The sequence below is a fragment of the Quercus robur genome, chromosome 4 (assembly GCF_932294415.1).
Source record: "Quercus robur chromosome 4, dhQueRobu3.1, whole genome shotgun sequence".
NCBI lineage: Eukaryota > Viridiplantae > Streptophyta > Magnoliopsida > Fagales > Fagaceae > Quercus > Quercus robur.
The window spans coordinates 48,616,836-48,637,754 of record NC_065537.1 but is presented as its reverse complement, the minus strand read 5'-3'; the positions used below and the strand labels follow the sequence as shown (position 1 = coordinate 48,637,754).

At 35.3% G+C, this 20,919-nt stretch overlaps 1 protein-coding gene and 1 pseudogene across 1 annotated transcript; one reads left to right on the top strand and one right to left on the bottom strand.

Moving 5' to 3' along the window:
- The first annotated feature begins 10,668 nt into the window (after positions 1–10,668).
- LOC126722074 (uncharacterized) lies at positions 10,669–11,505 on the top strand. Its single transcript, XM_050425228.1, has 2 exons — positions 10,669–11,157; positions 11,215–11,505. Exons 1-2 carry the CDS (start codon positions 10,669–10,671, stop codon positions 11,503–11,505), a joined length of 780 nt encoding a protein of 259 aa, XP_050281185.1.
- A 6,093-nt stretch (positions 11,506–17,598) lies between these two features.
- Positions 17,599–18,502, bottom strand: LOC126722073 (disease resistance protein RUN1-like; annotated as a pseudogene).
- Between the last annotated feature and the right edge of the window lie 2,417 nt (positions 18,503–20,919).

Below are 20,919 nucleotides of genomic sequence, written 5' to 3'. Positions count from 1 at the left end.
ATATATTGAAGCTTGGGAATTAAAAAAGTAGAACTTCTAATCAAGCCAATGGTCTGACATATGAAGGAGTTTCAGCAGTAAAAATTAATAATAAATGAAGGAAAATATTAAATGTGGACAAATGGGGGGGCCAAATAATTTTTCATGTGGGGGCCAGTTCTTAGAAAAATGATTCAAGTATGCAATTTTACCTACTCTAAAATTTTTTTTAAAACTTTTGGTGGGGCCATGGCCCCCCCAGTCACCAACGTAGCTCCGCCTATGAATGTGGGACAATTATCCATTCTTTTTTTTTAGAAACAAACATGCACATATAAGGGAGAGTGAAAGAGGTTCTAACACAAAAATACATCATAATTCCACTCAAAAGCCATGGCAAGGGGTTAAGTGTTATGTTATAATCAAAACTTCACGGTTTTTTGTACTAAAAAGTATAAAGGGTTCTGTATATTTCATCCTTTGTTTTATTTCGTTTTGTAAAAATAAACTTGGAGAGAAAAATATTGAGGGTATGTGTAAAGAAGTTATTTTTACATTGTTAAAGAGAATATGAGATTTCAATTCAATTATTGGTTAGATGGTGCTATACATAACCTAATTGTTTCCTTACAAATACTAAGAAGGAAGTGTGTGTGTATATATATCTCATGGGTTATGTGTGATTGGATTCAGCGGTTCTCGTTGGCATGGACGTCATTTTAAGTTCTCTAATATTTGTTTTTTTTTTGCTAAAAGTTCTCTAATATTTGTTTAGTTTCAGTAAGTTTCGAGTAAAGCATTCATCATTATTTTATTTTTTGGCACGGATTCTCGTTGGCACGGGCTCCAACAAAATTCGTGTTACATCTTTTGTTTTATTAGCCATTATTGAAATTTGGAAAAGAGTGATGATGAAGGTATTATTCGTGAGGATAATGATGAAAGTAACTTGAGCAATATTGAACAGGGTAATTGTATTTCTTTTGGGTTCTGTCACGACTGATCCTTATTTTTTTTACTGATATATATAAGTGATATTAATTGTTAGATGTTAATAATATGAAAATTTACAAGGTTTTATTAACCAAATTGTGATTTATGAATATTGAATACCATATCCAACCTCTTTTCAAATTGATTAAAGGAGTGAAATATTTCAATAATAGTTATTACTCACTAATATATATATATATATATATATATATATTTTGTAAGTATCTTGGCCAATTAATGTGGCCCTAATCAATCAGCGTATCCAACACTTAAAAGTAAAATTAATGTGGACGTGAAGGGAAGGAGAAGGAAATTGAAAGATCTTACAATGATACATTTACATACCAATCAACTATTTGACACAGACACAGAGGAGAAAAAGTGAAGTTCATGTGCAAGGAAAGCGGGACGAAGAAGAAGGCGAAGGGGAGAACGTGATTGACGGAGTAAAGAAAATGAAAAACAAAGGAAAAGAACAGAAATAGAAAGGTTGACCTTTTGTGCTAGTCCTAACACGCGAAAATTACTGGCACAATTAGCCGAATGGCTGGAATTATATCTGACGTGTTGCAGGGGAATTAATCATATCTGTAAGGGCACAATTTGGTTCTCAAGCCTAAAAGGTTGTAGGATCTAGGCCTAAAGAACCTAATACAATAAATTTGTAAAAAGTGTGTAAGAAAACTAGGCTCTAATGAGTTGGATAACAATTATAGTAAGTCCAGATGACCAGATAGTAAAGATAAACTAGTTTTACCCAAAGCAAATCGTCCTCGGCATAATCCGAGGAAATGTGTTCTTGTATATATCTCTTTTTTATTTGATTTCAAGTCCAATTTTTGTGGCTACAGTGTTTTTCTATTCCTCCTCTGATCCCCCTTCCTTAGGGTATTCTCTCTCTCTTTTATACTATCTTCCTTCCTCCATTTCCACCCTTCACGTGTAGACCAGGTTGCTGGGGTTGATCTCTGTCCCATTAGCACCTTCCTGAAGTCCCAGGAGTAGCTGTAAGGCTGAAAATTACAATTTAGGTATCACTTTCACATTAATACTTCAAGAGAATTAGCTGCAGAGTATTCAATGCGGTGATAGCAGCTTTCTCTTAGATATTTCATAGTTTCCCTTTGTCCTGTGCTTTCATGATGTATATCCTTATCAATAGAATCTCCTGGAACGTTACTCTGGATGGCAGACCACACCTTCTAACTTCTGCTTTGCTCAGCCGAGGAGGCATTCCTCCTCAGACCACCTTTCTGAACCATCACAACCAGACCCATTTCTTTATTCACTAATGTGGACTTCCATGGTAGCATTTACTGGTCCTCGGATTATTAGGAGTCCTCGGACCGGGCCTCTGGCCTAATATATATATACACACACACACACACACAACTAGGCCTATCATTCCTACAATACCAGTCTCATGACTTGCTTGAAAATTTGCGTATCCATGTAGGTAAGAAATTAACAATTTTGATAACGATTGTATGTTTAATGTTTATTGGCAAATTTCAATTAGGTTAATTTGTAAAGTTTTTTTGTCATTAAATAAAGAGATTTAGAATTTGAACTTTGGCTATATGTTAAAAACCAATTAGGATCTAGGATTCGAATCCTAGCTACATGCCAAAAACCAATTAATATTTTAACTTGTTAATAAAGGAGAATCATAATGGAGAGGACATCAAAGGTTAAAATTTTAAACTATAATGCACCATTGGCGTGATGTTCACTCCACAAGTACAAAATTCTTGTAGGGTGTAGGGGGTAAGAGTCGATATTCAAGTTTCTAGGAAGAAGTTTCACATATATATATACACTTAAATTAGACTAAAGTAAAATTTCTATTTTGTATTAAAAAAAAGTTAAAATTTGACAATATTTATAAATTTTTTTTTTAAAAAAAATAGTTCCCTAAATATTTATTTTAACATGTATAAAATGTCTAGTATTAATTTTTGGGACCTAATCTATCATATAATAATAGATTTTAAATTTATTCTATGTTTCTTTATATATATTGTAAGGTTGAATTTATTCAATCATTAGTTGGCTTTATTCCGTGCTAAATTTGCTTGTAATTCAGCATTTAGAAACCTTGTATTTAGGTGGGAATCATGTAAGGGTAGTGTGTGAGAGAGTGTGAAGAAAAGCTTAAAAGTGTGCACTTAAGAAGGGCCTTACGACTGGCTTGCGATTCGCAAGTCGCCAAAGGTGGCACACATGTGAAGCATGTAGGAGAGCTGAAGGGTCATGCCATCTGTTGTATTATAGGACAAAACTTTCAGTCTGGCCAGGCAGTTAGCTCACGACTCAAACTCGCAACTTGTTCCAGTCGCGAGGCTGAGTCGTCAAAACACCCCATTTGTTAGAAACCTGACTCTTCGCATTCCATACACACCCTACTATAAATACCCTTATACCCATGAAATGTAGAGAGCTTCCAAAGAGAATTTTGAGAGAGAAACCCTAGAGAAAAACAAGATTGACTCATCCACAATTTTCATCCTTTGATTCTCCAAATTCCTCTACTCTCATCCTCTTCATTGATACATCCTTGAAAGGTACATTAGCCAAAATCCTTATCTCATCATACCCATATCTGTGAGGAGGTTATTTGGTGCTTGAGAAGTAGTTCAGAAGGGACCAATTCATTTTGGTTGATGCAATGGGCTATTGCGGGATCCGGTAAGCTAGAGAAGACAAGGTTCGGCGTAACCCTGTTGGAGTAAGAAACTTGGAGGGCTTAGGTGTACTGGGTAGATTAGGCTTGGAGGGTCTTTTGCTATTCATAGGGTTGTAAATAAACCAAGCCGTTCATAAATAGCTTGGGCTTGGTTCGATAAAAAGCTCGTTCATGTTTGTTTGTTTATAAACAAGCCAAGTTTAAACTTTAGTTTTAGGCTTGTTTAATAAATGAGCCGAGTCTGAGTAAAAAATATTATTCATGAACAAGCTCGTAAACACCAAGACTCGATACAAAAATAACAAAACAAGTTGAGCCTAGGCTTATTTATAAGCTGGTAATAAAATTGATATGAGCTTGACATATAAACTCATATCCTTCTAACACTTTAATTAATTACAAGTTGATATAGGCTAGATAATAAACTTGATATAGGTTTGATAATATACTTGTGTTGGATTTCAAACTCAAAAACATGATATTGAGCTTGATATGGAGCTCGAGCTTGGCTTGACTAATGAACCAAGTCAAGCCAAACCGAGCTCAAGTTTTTATACTTTATAACAAGCTCAAGCTTGAACATTATTTGTGGGCTCGTATCAAGCTCAAGCCAAACTTGAACATTCCACTTTTGCTATCGAGCCGAGCTTGAACATTCACTACTCGACAAAACTCAGCTCTTTTACAACCCTAGGGCCCGATTCATGTATCCCAACTATATTCTCTAGTGGATTATTGACCGTTTCGAGGGCAGCAAAGAGGTTTTTTGCCGAGGACTTCGGTTTCCTCTTCGATAACACATCGCTGTGTTATCTTTGTGTTTGTATCTCTCTTCCCTTAATCTTTGCCTTTTAATTACTGCTGGGGTTGTGATTAATTTCGATTTAGATTGTTTTACCAATTCTGTTTTAGCTTATTTTCATATTCCGTACATATATTGTTTGATTATAAGCTTGTATTGGTAATTTGTAAATTGGGAACTACACGTTCATAGGTGTTTTACACACTATTTGAACATTCATATATTAGTATGTAACCCATGCTTATTTACAAGAATGATGAACTGTAGTGGTACTATTGATGTTAGTTTGAGTTATTAAATAGATAGGACATTAGATCGATTAGGACATTTGAAAGTACTAAAATGATTTTTTCTTGCAATTTTAATGATATTGGTTGTCAAGTTTTGCATTATACTACTGTTATGTATATAATTTTGAAAATCATTATTAGACACTACATATACAATATCAATTCACTATCATTATCCGTAAAATTCTACTAAATACAATACAAAATAAAAGAATAAATTGGTTCAATAGTATATCTTAAATTGAATGGGGATAGATGCATAGAATTGTTTAACTTAATTATAGTTTGTTACGTTCAAGAACTTCACATACAAAATATCTAAATAGAAACATGATAATATATATATATATACTCATTAGCATATATATGTAGTGGTGTCAAAACTTTCCTAAAATTGATTGTTAACCATTGTCCTAAAGGCACTTGTTAGCATGACCTTAACAAAAATCTAAACAATTTAATTTTTATGAAAAGCTAATAAAGGCAAAATCTAAATTTGATTATAATCAAATTTCCTCTAAGTTTTGGTTATTATATATATATATATATATATATATATATAAAACCTAGGTTTATTTATTGGACTCTTGATTTCTATACTAAATTAACTCACTTAGCATAAAAATTAAAAAAAAATTTAGATTAGATGGGACACGTGGCACAAAATTAAACTCTAATTGAAATCCAATTTTTACACTAAATTAACTTACTTCACACAAAAATTTAAAAACTTAAATTAGATGAGACAAATAATGCAAGATTGGACTCTAATTAAATTCAAATTTGAAATCTAATTGGATTTTCTCTTAGTTTTGGCTATATATATATATATATATATAGATTAGTAATTTGAAAACGATATCTTGGAATCGAATTTTGTTAGCCAATCAAATAATAACATTCATTGGAATAATTGAAATGATTGGAATTTTGATTGAAGTATGGTTTACCTCCAATACTTATTTTAACTGGATATCTCATTTTGTTTTAAATATACAATAGCAAATAGTAGTGGATTTTAATATCTATCTTTTATTTAGTTAGTGGGTGATATGACAGATTCTCATTAAAATAAAATAATATTTCAGTTAAAAAAGTAATAAAATTAAGGTAGGACCCTTAAAATATTGTAGGGGCATCAATCGTACCAATTTGATGACTTATTTAAATGAAAATTTGTGTATCAAGAGGTAGGAAATTAAAAATTTTGATAATGATTATGTGTGTCATAATAATATATATTTTTATTATGAGAATCTTGGCCAATAATATGTTGACCAACAAATGTGGCCCTAATCAATCAGCGTATCTAACACTTGTCAAAAGAAAAATTCACGTGAACGTGAAGGGAGGAAGGTGAAAATTGAAAGATTTTACAATGATACATTTACATACCAACCTAGATAATAGAACATAGAGGAGAAAAAGTGAAGTTCATGTGCGTGGACAGTGGGACGAAGAAGACGAAGGGGGAAATGTTATTGATGGAGAAAGGAAAAAGAAAAACAAAGGAAAAGAACAGAAATAGAAGAGTTGATTTTTGTGCTAGTCCAAACACGCGGAAATGACTCATGACTGGTACAATTAGCTGAATGGCTCTAATTTTATCTGACATGTTGTAGGGGCATTAATGGTACCAGTCTTTTGACTTATATGCAAATTTACGTATATATCCATGAAGGCAAGAAATTAATAATTTTGATAATAATCGAATGTTTAATGTTTCCTAGAGGATTTCAATTAGTTTAATGTGTAAAGTTTTTTGTCCTTGAATAAAGAGATTTAGAATTCAAATATGGGCTACATGCCAAAATCCAATTAGGATCTAGAGTTCGAATCTTGGTTATATGCCAAAAACTAATTAATATCTTAATCTAATAATAAAAAAGAATTATAATAGAGTGGACGCCAAAAATTAAAATTTTATACCACCGTATATCATTGGCGTGGTGGTCATTTCACAAGTAAAAAATTTTTGTAGAATGTAAGGGACAAAGGACGGTGGGTCAAGTCTCTAGGAGAGAGTTTTATACATATATACACTTAAATTAGGTCAAAGTAGAATTTCTATCTCGTATAAAAAAAAAAAAAAGTTAAAAATTTATTGTATTTATAAAAAAAGGGGTTCCCTTAATATTTATTTTAACATGTTTAAAATTTCTATTATTAATTTTTGGGACCTAATCTATTTTATAATAATAGATTTTAAATTTATTCTATGTTTCTTTATATATATTGGTAATTTCAAAAGAATACCTAGGAATCGAAATCGAATTTTGTTAGCTAATCAAATAAAAATATTCACTGGAATAACTAAGTGACGGTAATTTTGATTGATATTGTAGGGGCATAATCATACCAATTTAATGACTTATATAAATGAAAATTTGTGTAACAATCGAGGTAGAAAATTAACAATTTTATAAAACAAACATTTATCATATAGTTTTATTAAATAATAATGCCAGGAGCCATTTGTTGCTAATGATGATAATTCTGCATCCTCATTGCCAGAGTAGATTTTCGAAACCTGAAACACCTAATTCTATCAAGTATCGTTAACATGTGAACCTAGGGTCATCTAAGTATCTAACTGTATTCAAACATAACTACTCTCGAAAGAAGTAGTGATATTGTGGCCAAGAAATGTGTAGACACGTGAAACAGGTTTTTTTTTTTTTTTTTTTAACCTTTGCACTCAATAAATAAAGTGAGTATTTAAAACCTTCTACATAAACTGACCTAAAAAAAAAAAAAAAAAAAAAAACCCAACTAATAAGAAGCTAAAACAAACGCACGCCAACTAGCAAAGTCAGGAACCAACTATACACCCTCAGACCCAAGTCAACATTTGATATTAAAGATCAAGCATTGGATCTTCAATTCTTCTAATTCCTAATCTGAAATTCTCATTTTTAATAGGTTGCTTATGAGATAGGCCACATGAAAAATTTTGCACTAAATCTGTGACAATTTTTGTCGGTAATATATGACAAATATAGTTGTCAGATTATGAAACAAATCAAGGCCAGTAAAGAGGGTGAGGGGGATTATGTTACTTATAATGTCCAAATATGGTTGTCAGATTATGTAACTTATACCTTACAACTCTTACTGGACTCAACTTTGTCAGATTATGTAACTTATACCTTACAACTCTTACTGGACTCAACTTAGTGCATGATCAAGCCATCTCACAGATCAATCCACTGAGGTCCTGTTTCTATTGTCACTTTGTCAGAAACCCAATGTAGGCACTTCGCTAGTTGGAGTGGCCAATATTTTGGCCTCATGTAAAATATCATTTGCATGTATCCTACTAGTTTAATCTAAAAGTAAAGAAATAGTTTCAAAATATTTACAAGGTTAATCAAAGATCACTAAAATATTATTAGTTGACTTTAACTGGCCAAGAAGTTATACGAGCTAATTACCAAAAGACAACCACAAGCATTGAATAGAATCCCTTGCTATAGGCATGCAGTCCTCTAATATTTATATTGTTTTTGGTTACAGGCCTTCCAAGCTGCAGAATTTAATTATGTCGCACGGCTATCTCAATGAATAATCAAATTTTTGCACTATAAAACTGTCATTCTCTCTTGGAATTGTTTCTATTGCTATTAATCCCAAATAATAATAATAATAATAATTGATGATGCCGAAAATATTATCAGTAAGCCACACGGTTCTCGTGCGCTCCAAATAGTACCTGCACAGCAAAAAGAAAGGACCTAGCAAAAAGCACCGGTGTGGTATCGGTCAAATACCCTCCGAAAGTCAAGTCAGAACTATTCTCACTGCTCTAGAGTGCTAGAGAGGGTAAATTAAGCGTACCTTGGTTCGTGAGGGTGCTTGGGTTTTTATAGTAGTAGAGCTTGACCCCTTTTCCTTGGAGTAGAAGTCTTTTCCTTATAGGAGTCTCCTTGGGCGTATTTTGCGGGATCCTTTTCATATAGGAATCCCTCTTAGGTTTCACAAAACGTGGAGAGCAAGTCATTTACTTATACACACAAACGTGGTTAGCAAGCATTCTTTAACTAGTGCCGTCAGCTTATATTATGCATTCGGTCTTCATACCGTCAGTTTCAGGATGACCTTCAGCTTTATTATCCCGTTGGCCTATGGTGCCTCTCCTTACACTTTATCCCGCCGTCAGTCATTAAACAGGGGCTGACAGCCCAGTAAATACCATCACTAATAAACCGTTGGCTTATCTTTCTTGACCAATCTCTTTTATCCTTATCAATAATAATAATAATAATAATTGTAAGGGTAAGGGCCCAAGATCATATATTGGGCTTTGGGCTTTGGGCTTTATTCGGGACATTGACAAATCCGAGGAGGAGTAAATAGTTATTAAGAGATTCCCAGTTAAAGTCTCATAAGCGGGGGATGAATGGAAGGTGATCCGAGGAGGAATCCCTCTTTGGATACGACAAATGTAGCCCAAGTGTGTACTCTACCAATTAAAGTGACCCTCCAAAAGGTTCTAGCAATAGAAATATGTCCCATGAACATACGAGAAAGAAGGAAACTTAAAATATCTAAGGAAAAGCTGCTACCACCGCATTAAATGCATTGCAGCTACTTTTCTGGCCACATTTATGTGGAAAAGACCTCTAAACAGTGCTGTCTTGGTTACCATAACTCACAGAATGCTGAAAGGGGTGTCTGATGGGACGAGCACTCAAGTAGGGACTCAGATGATCAACAAATGTAGGATCAAGATGATCTAAAAGGAGCTATGTAATGTGAGAGACCCTCCATGAGAAGAGGATCGGAAAATAGAGAGAAAAAAAATATGATAGCAATCTAAATCACTCTGATATCCAAGAGTGATCATTACATACAGGTTTAACCTCCTCAGACTGAAAATCTATTGATATCAACATCCTTTATTTGTGTTTAATCGTCATGTAATTCAATACTAGCTGTTGTCCAACTCATTAAGACCCATTTCTTTGACCTATTCTCTACAAATTTATTGTATTGGGCTCATTGGACCAAGACTTCATACATTTTGAGTTTGGGCTGCAAATTGTGACCCTACAATTGGCGTCGTCTATGGGAAGAACTTGTGCATCAATCAGTGCAACGGTTAAACATGGTGGGATCAGGTACGCACCAATCAGGTCCACACCAAACGGAGCCTGCAAGTTCTCAATGGTAGGACAGTTTCCTTAACCTTGAACGGGAAAGGGATTGAGAGAGATATCGAGAGGGTAGTGTGCGTACTACCCATACAAGCAAAAGCCATTCTAGGGTGGGAAGTCACGTGTCCCAAAGGCAAGACAATAACAAAGCCCTGTAGCGAGAGATTGATGACTTAAAAAAGAAACTACGTCGTGCGTAACGGAAGTGGTCCCCTTCCAGTTCGGATACGTCCTCTAATGATAAAGGGGACGACAATATAGGCAAAGGTCAAGAACCCCACCAAGTGAGACCATTTCTTATGAGGAAGAGCACCACCATAAACGCAGACACCAAAGTCCGTCTTGTAAAGGCCTAGTAAACGGTGCCATGAGCAAGATATTGGATCGGATCTCTAAGTCACCCTTCATATGCAAGATAGAAAGGGCTAAGCTCCCTCGGCGATTCCATCAACCTACTTTCACCATGTACAATGGTCGAACGAACCCCGTAGAGTATGTAAGTTAGTTTAACCATAGGATGGCCGTCTATTCCAAAGACAAGACTTTGATGTGCAAAGTATTTCCGTCCAGCCTAGGACCAGTAGTGATGAGATGGTTTGATGGCCTGAAGCCAAACCCATAGTTTCCTTTAACCAGCTCACCCAGGCCTTTGGCTCTCACTTTATCACGTATAGCAAGGTTCATTGGCCTTTGGATTCTCTACTGTCTTTGTCCATGCAAGAAGGGGAGACCTTGAAAGCATACTCGAACAGATACTAGGAGATGTACAATGAGATAAAGGGTAACTTTGATGACGTTGCCATCAGCACCTTTAAGAGCGGTCTCCCAACCGAGCATGGTTTAAGAAAGTCCCTAACAGGAAAGCCTATCACCAGCTTGCGCCAGCTCATGGACCAGATCAACAAGTATAAAAGGGTTGAAGAGGACCGGCAATTGGGTGAAGGTAAAGCAAAGATTATCCCTCAGGAAAGGAGGGACTTTAGGTCGGACCAATTTAATAACAACAACCAACCGAGGAAAGACTTTGCAGGGCAATTCGAATATGCCGACGTGCAGACAGTCAATGCTGTGTTCCGAGATCCAGTGCATCAGGTTCTGGAAAAGATCAAGAACGAGCTATTCTTCAAATGGCCATATAAGATGGCAGGAGACCCCATGAAGCGTAACCAAAACCTATATTGCCAATACCACCAAGAATCGGGGCACACCACCAAGGACTATAGGAATTTAAGAAACCACTTGGACCAACTGGTCTAAGAAGGAAAATTAAGGCACCTCCTGTATCATTCCAGTGGTCAACAAGGATAGGCGAATCCAGAGTCTCGAAGAGACACCTCCTTAAGACCTCTTATAGGCACGATAAATGTCATTCTTGCTGCTCCGGGAAGGACCGGTTCTTGTCCTTCCAGAGTGATGCTTGTGGCTCAACTATCCATCGAGGACAACAATCGGGAGTCCAAAAAGGCCAAGAAGGAAGCCTCGTCGGTGCTATGCTTCTCGGACGAAGATAAGATTGGAACCATCCAATCCTATGACGATGCTCTGGTAGTCACACTCAGGATTGGAGGATATGATGTTAAGAGAGTATTGGTAGATTAGGGCAATGCTATGGAAGTAATGTACCTCGATCTGTACAAGGGGCTGAACTTAAAACTCGAGGACCTAACGGCATACGATTCCCCTCTGGTAAGTTTCGAGGGAAAGACCGTTACTCCAAAAGGCCAGATTAGACTGCCTATACAAACCAGTTCGGACGTGGTGGAGATGGATTTCATTGTAGTTGATGCTTATTCACCCTACACAGCTATTGTGGCTAGACTTTGGCTTCATGCCTTAGGAGCTGTTTCTTCTACCCTGCACCAGAAGGTGAAGTACCTGTCGGGGAGCCAGGTTAAGGAGATTGTGGGGAATCAGACCATGGCCAGAGAGTGCATGGTGGCTGCCATCTTATGCCAACCCAATGCTGAGTCCTTGGCCTCTACTGGAAGGGGTTTATAGCAATCAGTCACCCTGTCATTGCCCGGTAATGGATTAACCAAGGAGGCAAAATGCGAGGATCTAGAAAAGGTTGCTGTTGGCATTGATCTAGAAAAATTCTTTCAAGTCAGTTCGGAACTACTTCCCCAAGAGAGAAAAGAGCTAATTAGGTTTCTCAGAGAAAACATGGACATATTTGCGTGGGACACCTACGAGGCCCCAGGGGTTGATCCGAGCTTCATCTGCCACCATCTAAATGTTAACCCATCCGTTACGCCCAAGAAACAAGCACCTCGATGCTCGTCGAGGGAGCATGCTGACGCTGTTAGGGACGAGGTGATGAAGCTTAAAAAAGCAGGGGCTATTAAGGAAGTTTTTTACCCTGAGTGGTTAGCCAATATTGTAGTGGTAAAGAAGAAGAGTGGAAAATGGCGAGTCTGTGTAGACTTCACGGATTTGAATAAAGCCTGCTCGAAAGATTCATTCCCTATGCCTCGGATAGATTAGTTGGTAGATGCGACCGCGGTCCATTCTCGGATGAGCTTCTTAGATGCCTTTCAAGGATATCATCAGATACCACTGGCCACAAACGACCAAGAAAAGACAGCTTTTGTCATTCCCATTGGAAACTAACATTACAAGGTGATGCCTTTTGGTTTGAAAAATGCAGGGTCCACCTACCAGAGAATGATGACCAGAATGTTTGAGCCACAGTTGGGTAAGAGCATTGAAGCATATATATATGATATGGTGGTAAAGAGTAAGGTGGTGTCTGAGCACGTGAGAGACCTTGGGGACATCTTTGAAATTCTGAGGAAACACAAGCTACGTCTTAACGCATCTAAATGTTCATTTGGGGTAGGATCGGGAAAATTCTTGAGCTATATGGTGACCCACAGGGGGATCGAGGTCAGTCCCAATCAAATCAGGGCTATCAATAGCTTACAACCACCTCGAAATCCCAAAGAGGTCCAAAGGCTTACCGGCATGATTGCGGCCTTAAACCGTTTTATTTCTCGGTCGGCAAACAGGTGCAAACCCTTCTTCCTATTGATGAATAAATGGAAGGGATTTGAATGGACCGAGGAGTGTGCTTTGGCCTTCCAACAACTTAAAGAATATCTATCCCGGCCACCAATCATGTCCAATCTCGAGGCCGATGAAGTCTTGTTCGCCTACATCACTGTGGCCCCTCATGTAGTAAGCCTAGTGCTAATACGAGTGGACGACGGCGCACAACGACCAGTTCATTACATGAGCAAATCATTGCATAAAGTTGAGATCCGTTACTTACTACTAGAAAAGGCTATCCTAGTAGTGGTTCAAGCTACACGAAAGCTTCCCCATTACTTCTAGGCATACACAGTTATCGTTCTAACCTAGCTTTCGCTCAGGTCCATACTTCGGAGTGCTGATTATACAGGGCGAATTGCTAAGTGGGGCACGATTCTAGGGGCTTTTGACATCAAGTACATGCCTCATACCTCCGTCAAGGGCCAAGTCCTCGCAGATTTGGTGGCTGAATTCGCTGAATCCTCATTAAAAGAAGAAGCAACGATGCAAGACATGGATGAAAAATCAGTTGGCGTAATCTCTCTATAAGGGCCCACATGCTGGAAAGTATATGTTGATAGTGCAGCGAACCAAAAGGGTTCCGTAGTGGGGCTAGTTCTGATTTCCCCTGAAAGGATTACCATCGAAAAATTACTAAAACTGGGTTTCTCGGCCACAAATAATGAGGTTGAATATGAGGCCCTACTGGAAGGGATGTCCATGGTTCAAAAACTGGGCGGAAAAGTAGTAAACATGTTCTCAGACTCAAGACTGGTCGTTGGCTAAGTGAATGGGGAATTAGAAGCAGGAGACGAAAGAATGCAAGGATACTTAGACCAAATTAAACGCCTACGGTCACGTTTCGATTCTTTTAGCTTACTGCATATCCCTAGAAGTGGAAACACACATGCTGACTCCTTGGCCACGCTCGCCATCTCCTTGGCTCAAAGTTTACCCTGGGTCATCCTTGTGGAAGATCTATACAAACCCTCAGTGACAAAAAGAGAATTCATCCATGTCCATCAGGTTAGAGTGGGACCTAGCTGGATGAACCCTCTAGTACTATTTTTGAAGGAAGACATCTTGCTCGAAGAGAAGATCAAGGTTGACAAGATACGGAGAAAAGCTCCTCGGTTCTGGTTATCCAAGGACCAAAAGCTGTATAAACGTTCCTTTTCTGGACCATACTTGCTCTGTGTACACCTTAAGGCCTCAAAACTAATCCTAGAGGAATGACATGAAAGGATTTGTGGAAGCCATATAGGAGGCAGGTCCTTATCTCATAAGGCCATCATCCAAAGCCACTAGTGGCCAAACATGTAGAAAGAAGCACATGAATACGTGAAGAAGTGTGACCAGTATCAGAGGTTTGTGCCAAACATACATCAACCAGGAAGGATCCTCAATCCACTGTCCAGTCCTTGGCCATTTTCTCAGTGTGGCTTGGATATCGTCGGGCCCTTTCCCAAGGCAGTAGGGAACAAAAAATATCTGCTCGTTGGCACTGACTACTTTACTAAATGGGTTGAAGTTGAAACTTTGTCGTACATCAGAGATGTGGACGCCAAAATGTTCGTCTGGAAAAACATTGTTACCCGGTTCGGGGTCCCTCACTCCCTCATTTCGAACAATGGTCTTCAATTCGATGTAAGGCCTTCAGGAGGTACTGTTGTGAATTGGGAATCACTAATAGATATTCTACCCCAGCCTACCCCATGAGAATGGGCAAGCCGAGGCTATTAACAAGGTCATAGTGAACGGACTTAAGAAAAGGTTAGATGACGCGAAGGGGTCATCATACTGTAATTGTGAGGAGAAAGTCGCTTTTGGTGGTAAAGTCAATTTAAACTCATTAGGATCAAAGTCCCTCCTCCAAGGAGTGTCAAACGCAATATTTGTTGTTTCTATTGAAATCCCCAAATCTCCTTCATTGTTGAAATTCCTCCTATCCATATCTGAGGCAGAAGAAGAGGGGAAAAGAGCTAGTAAAGGCAGGGGTTTGGAGTTATCATGGACTGAGGAAGACTTAGCACTTTGAAATGGAGAGTAAGAAATACCAGATTTGTGAGAACAACAAATGCATTCTACATGAACTCCCCACCTTTTTATGACCATAGGATTTTGTGGTCTTGGCTTATAAGAAGGACAATGTCTATGATGATACCTTTTGGGTTTGATTTCATATACAAACTCAACATGATTCTGTTTGGATGGATATGAGTCATCCAAATGATTTTGTAAAAACTAATGACACAAAGAAACTAACCATAGATGACTAGAATTTTCTTCAAAAGTTCTACTCAAATAGACATAATTTTTACAACCATTGATGTAAAAGTAAACTGTAACATGCTAATGTGGCCCATTCTGTCCAAGAGCAATACAGAGCGATTTTTGGAAATTTGCTACCAACCCAGAATGATATATAATTTCCAACACTTTGATGATTACACCACTTTGGAATCTCAGCTCTTGGTGCTATAATAAAACAAGTAACGCCCTCATCTTCTGATTCAATTTTAGATGCAAAGTCATCAGATAACTGTGTATTTATTGATAGGTTGGTTCTTGCACCTTCACATGATGTATTTGGTAAAATCCCCATAATTACTCCAACCTGCTTACAATTAGAAAATTTAAGAAACTTCAGTTTAGAAATTATATTATATTTTTTTAGGTTAGTAACAAAATTGCTTATAAGTTAAGAGATAGACCTAGCTCAATAATGATTGTAGATCCAATTTGAAGCAATCTATTGCATCTACACATTTTATCGATTTTGGAAGGCCTAGAATTTCACGTAGTTGCTTGCAATTTTGAATAGAAAGTGAGCCTAATCTAGGAAATCTACTTATGCTTTCAGGGATGGTAATAATATTGGTTCTAGATAGAGATATACTTTTCAATGCAAGGAAGTAATCAGGCTGCATCAAAAAGTCTAATTTATTTAGATTGAGACAGTGTCCGAGATCTAGATGTTCCATCATCAAAAACCCATATCCAGAAATGCTATCAAAAGAATTGCATGTAAATCTCAAACGGGTAGTAGGAATTGATAAATCCTGAAGTTGTTGCAATTTATAAATGGTGTCTGGAAGATCCCTAAGGTCTCGTTTGGGAGGAGGGAATGAAATCGAATGGAAAGAAATAAAAAGAATAATTTTAGAATATTCTTCCTTTTTCTTGTTTGGGAGTTTTAATGGAGAGAATGAAAAGCTCATTCCCTTGTTTGGGAGTTTAAGTGGGAGGGAATGAAATGGGTAGGAGGGAATACTCATTCCTCTCTATTCCCTTAAAACCTCAAATTTTCATTCCCCCAAAATTGGGAGGAATGGGAGGGAATGAAATTAGATTTAATGATTTTTTTACTAAAACTCCCAAAATACCCCTATATATTCAACCATTTATTTTAAAATAGGAGTCTAATAGTAATATTGTCATAAAATGATTTCATTCTATTCCCTCCATATTACACCCAAACAAGATTACTTATCTTCCATTCATTTTCATTCCTTTATTTTAAAACATCCAATCAAGGTTACTTAATTCCATTCTATTCCATTCTTTTCCATTCCATTCCCTTACTTAAATACATTCCATTCTATTCCATTTCTTTCCATTCCCTTATGATCATTCTATTCCATTCCATTCCCTTATGAACTCCTAAACGGAGCCTAAGATTTGGGCAATCACGTAGACATAATTTTGTAAGCCCACCTAGATATCCAATTGATGAAGGCAACTCTCTAATACCACTCTCTTGCAAATCTAAATCTCTTAAACATTTCATTTTAGGATGAATATTAGGGAACTTCTCAAGTCTTGAACATCTAACAAGATCAAAAGAATTAAGAGATTTCAACATGAGGTTGCTTGGAAAAATTTTAAGCCTTTCACAACAAGAGAGACTCCATGTTTTAAGCTTATCAAGAAATCCAACTAATTCATGAATCTCAACTAAATTTACACAACCAAAAGGGTCCAATATCTCCAAGTTTGGGGTCCATAATTCTGGTAATTTCTTAATAAATTCACAAGATTCGAGATTGATACATTTCAAATTTTCAAACTGGAAATCCTGGAGAAAAAAATCAAATTTTATTTTCAACAAAGTTAAAAATATAAATTTAATGAAATTATAAATATTATAATAATCGTACCTGCTTGAATAGCTTTTCCAATCTGATGTGACTATCTGGCATCTCGAGAGCAACAAGTTTTTGAGGACAATATTTGGATGGCAAGGGAAAAGGATAATTGCCCCAATGAAGAAACCTTAACCCATTTGGAAGATATTTAAGTGCGTCACAAATATTTATATTATAAACTATAAGAAATTTGAGATTTTCCATCCTTTGGAAGCTTCATTGTGCAATCGTACTGTTACTGGTTTAGGTGAATACAACATTATGCCTTGAATTTTGTTTGACCCCTAATTGGATAAAGAATAGAGTGAAAAAAGTATACAATGATTTTGAAATTTTATTCAAAACAATGATACTAATAAACATGAGTTTTATGCAATGTTAAAAAAATGATGACAAAAAGAGAGGCAAATTTGAAGAAAAAAAAAAATTATACCTTATTTTCAGTTAGTATTTCATGAGCATCCTTGTAATGCCATAACCTGCTACGTTTTTCAAGGATTTGTGGCGATTCACGTCAAAAAATTTCCTTACCCATTTGTTGTATCAAGTCATGCATCGAAAATGTGTCATGTTGATCAACGGTTATAAGAGACTTATTAACAAGTCTTGAAATACCAGAATTGGGATATGATTCATAGGCATCTAATATATCTACAACAAGATCCTTGAGCCATCCTTTGAAGAAACATGCAATATCGAGAAAAATATCTTGTTCGATTCCTTCCAATCCATCATAACTAATTTTGAGTATTTCTTGAATATCTTCATTGGGAATTTTTTTCATACTTATCTAATGCACTTTTCCATTCAAGTTTAGATCTTCCACACAAATTAGAACCTATTATTACAAGAGCTAGGGGAAGGCCTTTGGTATAATTTATAACTTGGTTTGCAAGTTCATAATAATCTTTCTCGAGTTTGTTTCCCAGGAAAGCATGCTTTTCAAAAAGTTGAAGAGCTTCATTTTTGTCTAATTCCTTGACCTTATAAGTTGTACAAACTTTTCCAAGAATGGATAACAAGTGTTCATCTCTTGTTGTTATAATGACTCTACTTCCTGAAGCAAACCGATTACATTTTCCAAGCAAGTTTTCCATTTGTTTCAATTTATCCACGTCATCAAGAATTAAAAGAATCCTTTTACTACGAAGTCTTTCCTTTATCAAATTGATCCCTTTGGAAATGTTGTCCACCTTCAAATCTTTATATTCCAAGATCTCATAAAGAAGTGTCTTTTGTAGTTGTATTATGCCATCGATTGTCCTAGATTTTTCTTTAACATTCTCTAAAAAGCTACTTCTTTCAAAATGATCAACAATCCTATTATAAACAGCCTTGGCAATTGTAGTCTTACCTATTCCCCCAAGGCCATGAATCCCTACTATTCGAAAATCAGTTGACTCAATATCTACCAACATTTCTATGGCCTTTGCGTGAGTATCTACTCCAATAGGGTATTTAGAAACAAATAACCTTATGCTTTTTAACTTAGTACTCGATATCTTTTCCATAATTCCTTGGATAAATTTTGATTCAAGATTGCTGCGAATCACAAAGCATAAGAAGCATGTAATGAATTAGACTAGTTTTTTTTTTTTTTTTTTTTTTTTTTTTTTTTTTTGTTTTGAGATAATGTGCAACTTAAATATTTTTTTTAATAAAAAAACATTTTTTGATAGTCAAATTGGGTTTTTATTTGAAATTTTTGAGGTTATACTTATAGATAATTCATTGAAAAAGCTTAGTGGAGACCCATTTCCTATACTTAGTGGATATACAACTATTATAGGAGAATATGTGTATAGAGTGGTATTTCTTTTGTAGAGATTATTTTTGGACAAAGAATTGTGTTTCTTTGGTGGAGCTTTTGCTCTATGGTGTATAACAAACTAAAGAATCTTACAGCGAATGTGGATAGGTTTTTGTATCTAGGGGTTGTGGGGTAGTGAATGGTTGCAACGGTTGAGATGTATATTTAAGAGGGGAAGACTTAGATACAGTATTTAGGTGGTGTTTCTTAGATTCCTCGATGTTTCTTAGATTCCTCTCTTAAGATTTTGCTACGTGGATTTTTTTTTTTTTATAAGATGGAAATGTATTTTTTAGTTCTATAGCTATATGACTGAATTTTAAAAGAGAAACTTAAGGAACAACACTTAAGATACTATACCTAGATTTTGCCATATTCAGGATCTCCTGTAGTGAATGTCCTAAAGACAGCCAAAACACTATACCAGTGAGATATATATATATATATATATATATATATATATATCTTATTATTATAATTTTTTTTCTTTATGTAAGTTTTTTTATTTTATTTTTTAGAATACTAAGTATTTTTAATACACACACATAGGGAGAGAGGAGAAGGTTTTTTAAAGAAACTTATAGTGGTATATATTCAAAAGGGCTTTTATGTAAGTTCTTTTGAGTGATTAAAATGATAAAGTGATATTTATTTGATTTTTTGTGAGCTAGCTAATTTTTTTGTAAATTGTTCAAAGATTTTCTTTTTCTTTTTTTTAACTGCGGGACCAACAATTTTCTTTGGCAATTGTGTAACTCTCTTATTTATTTTACAAAATGTCTTGATTGAGATATTTGAAAACATTAACTATGATAAATGAGATTTAAGAATAGTTTACGCTTCATAATCTTTTAATTTGGCTATATAATTAGTTCATAAAATTTAATATTTATGTTTCAAAGAAATATTTACGTTTCAAGATATAAGTAAATTATGTGGAAACCATCCACCATTAGAGTAAAACTTAAGAGAAAAAAGTTTTCAATAATAATTACCCCTAGAATGACTCAAAGATTTAAAAATAAGAAAATAGATATTGCCTCCTTATAACACAATACTAGCTGGATTATGGAATGGAAAGTAAGTTTTTGAGAGAGAGAATGAGTTATTGCCAACAGGATTATGGTTCGACTAGTACGTAACTTGTGTTTATGCACGGAAATGATAAATTTTATGGTACTATTAATGTTAGTATGGGTTATTAAATATATAAAATATTAGTTTGACCAGGACATTTGAAGGTATTAAAATAATTTTTTCTTACAATTTTTATGATGTTAGTTATCCAAAGTTTCTCATTACATTACTATTACATATATAATTTTGAAAATTACTATTGGATACTACATATATAATATCAATTCACAATCATTGTACGTGAAAATATACTAAATACAACACAAAATAAAAAGAATAGATTGTTCCAATAGTATCTCCTAAATTGAATGGGGATAGGTGCATGAGACCATTTAGCTCAATTATAGTTTTTTAGGTTCAAGATTTTCGCATACAAAATATCTGAATAGAAACAATATAAAAAATATATATGCTTATTAGTTTAGAGAAAAAATAACAACAAAAATCTAAACAATTTAATTTTTATGAAAAGTTAACACAAGCAAAGTCCAATTTTGATTCTATTTGAATTTTCTCTAAGTTTTGGTTTAATATATTACTTAGTTAATAATGGACCGTACATAGTCATGGTTATTACATAAATAACTTATAGATTTGAATTACTTTTAGTTACACAAAAAAAATGGCTCATAAATATAAAATTATTCAAACTCTCTTTTCTTCTAATTTTATATATACAGTTATATATATTATTATGATTTTTTATGGTTTACATATATTGGACTCCTCGTTTTCTATACTGAATTAATTCATTTTATACAAAAATTAAAAAAACCTAGATTAGATAGGACATGTGGTGCACAATTAAACACTAATTAAAATTTAATTTTTACACTGAATTAACTTACTTGGCACAAAAATTTAAAATTTTAGATTAGATGGGACATG

Coding starts and splice junctions, on each gene's coding strand:
- LOC126722074 (XM_050425228.1), top strand. CDS start 10,669: ATGTACAATGAGATAAAGGGTAACTTTGATGACGTTGCCATCAGCACC. Junction 11,158..11,214: donor GAAACCACTTGGACCAACTG/GTCTAAGAAGGA, acceptor CAACAAGGATAG/GCGAATCCAGAGTCTCGAAG.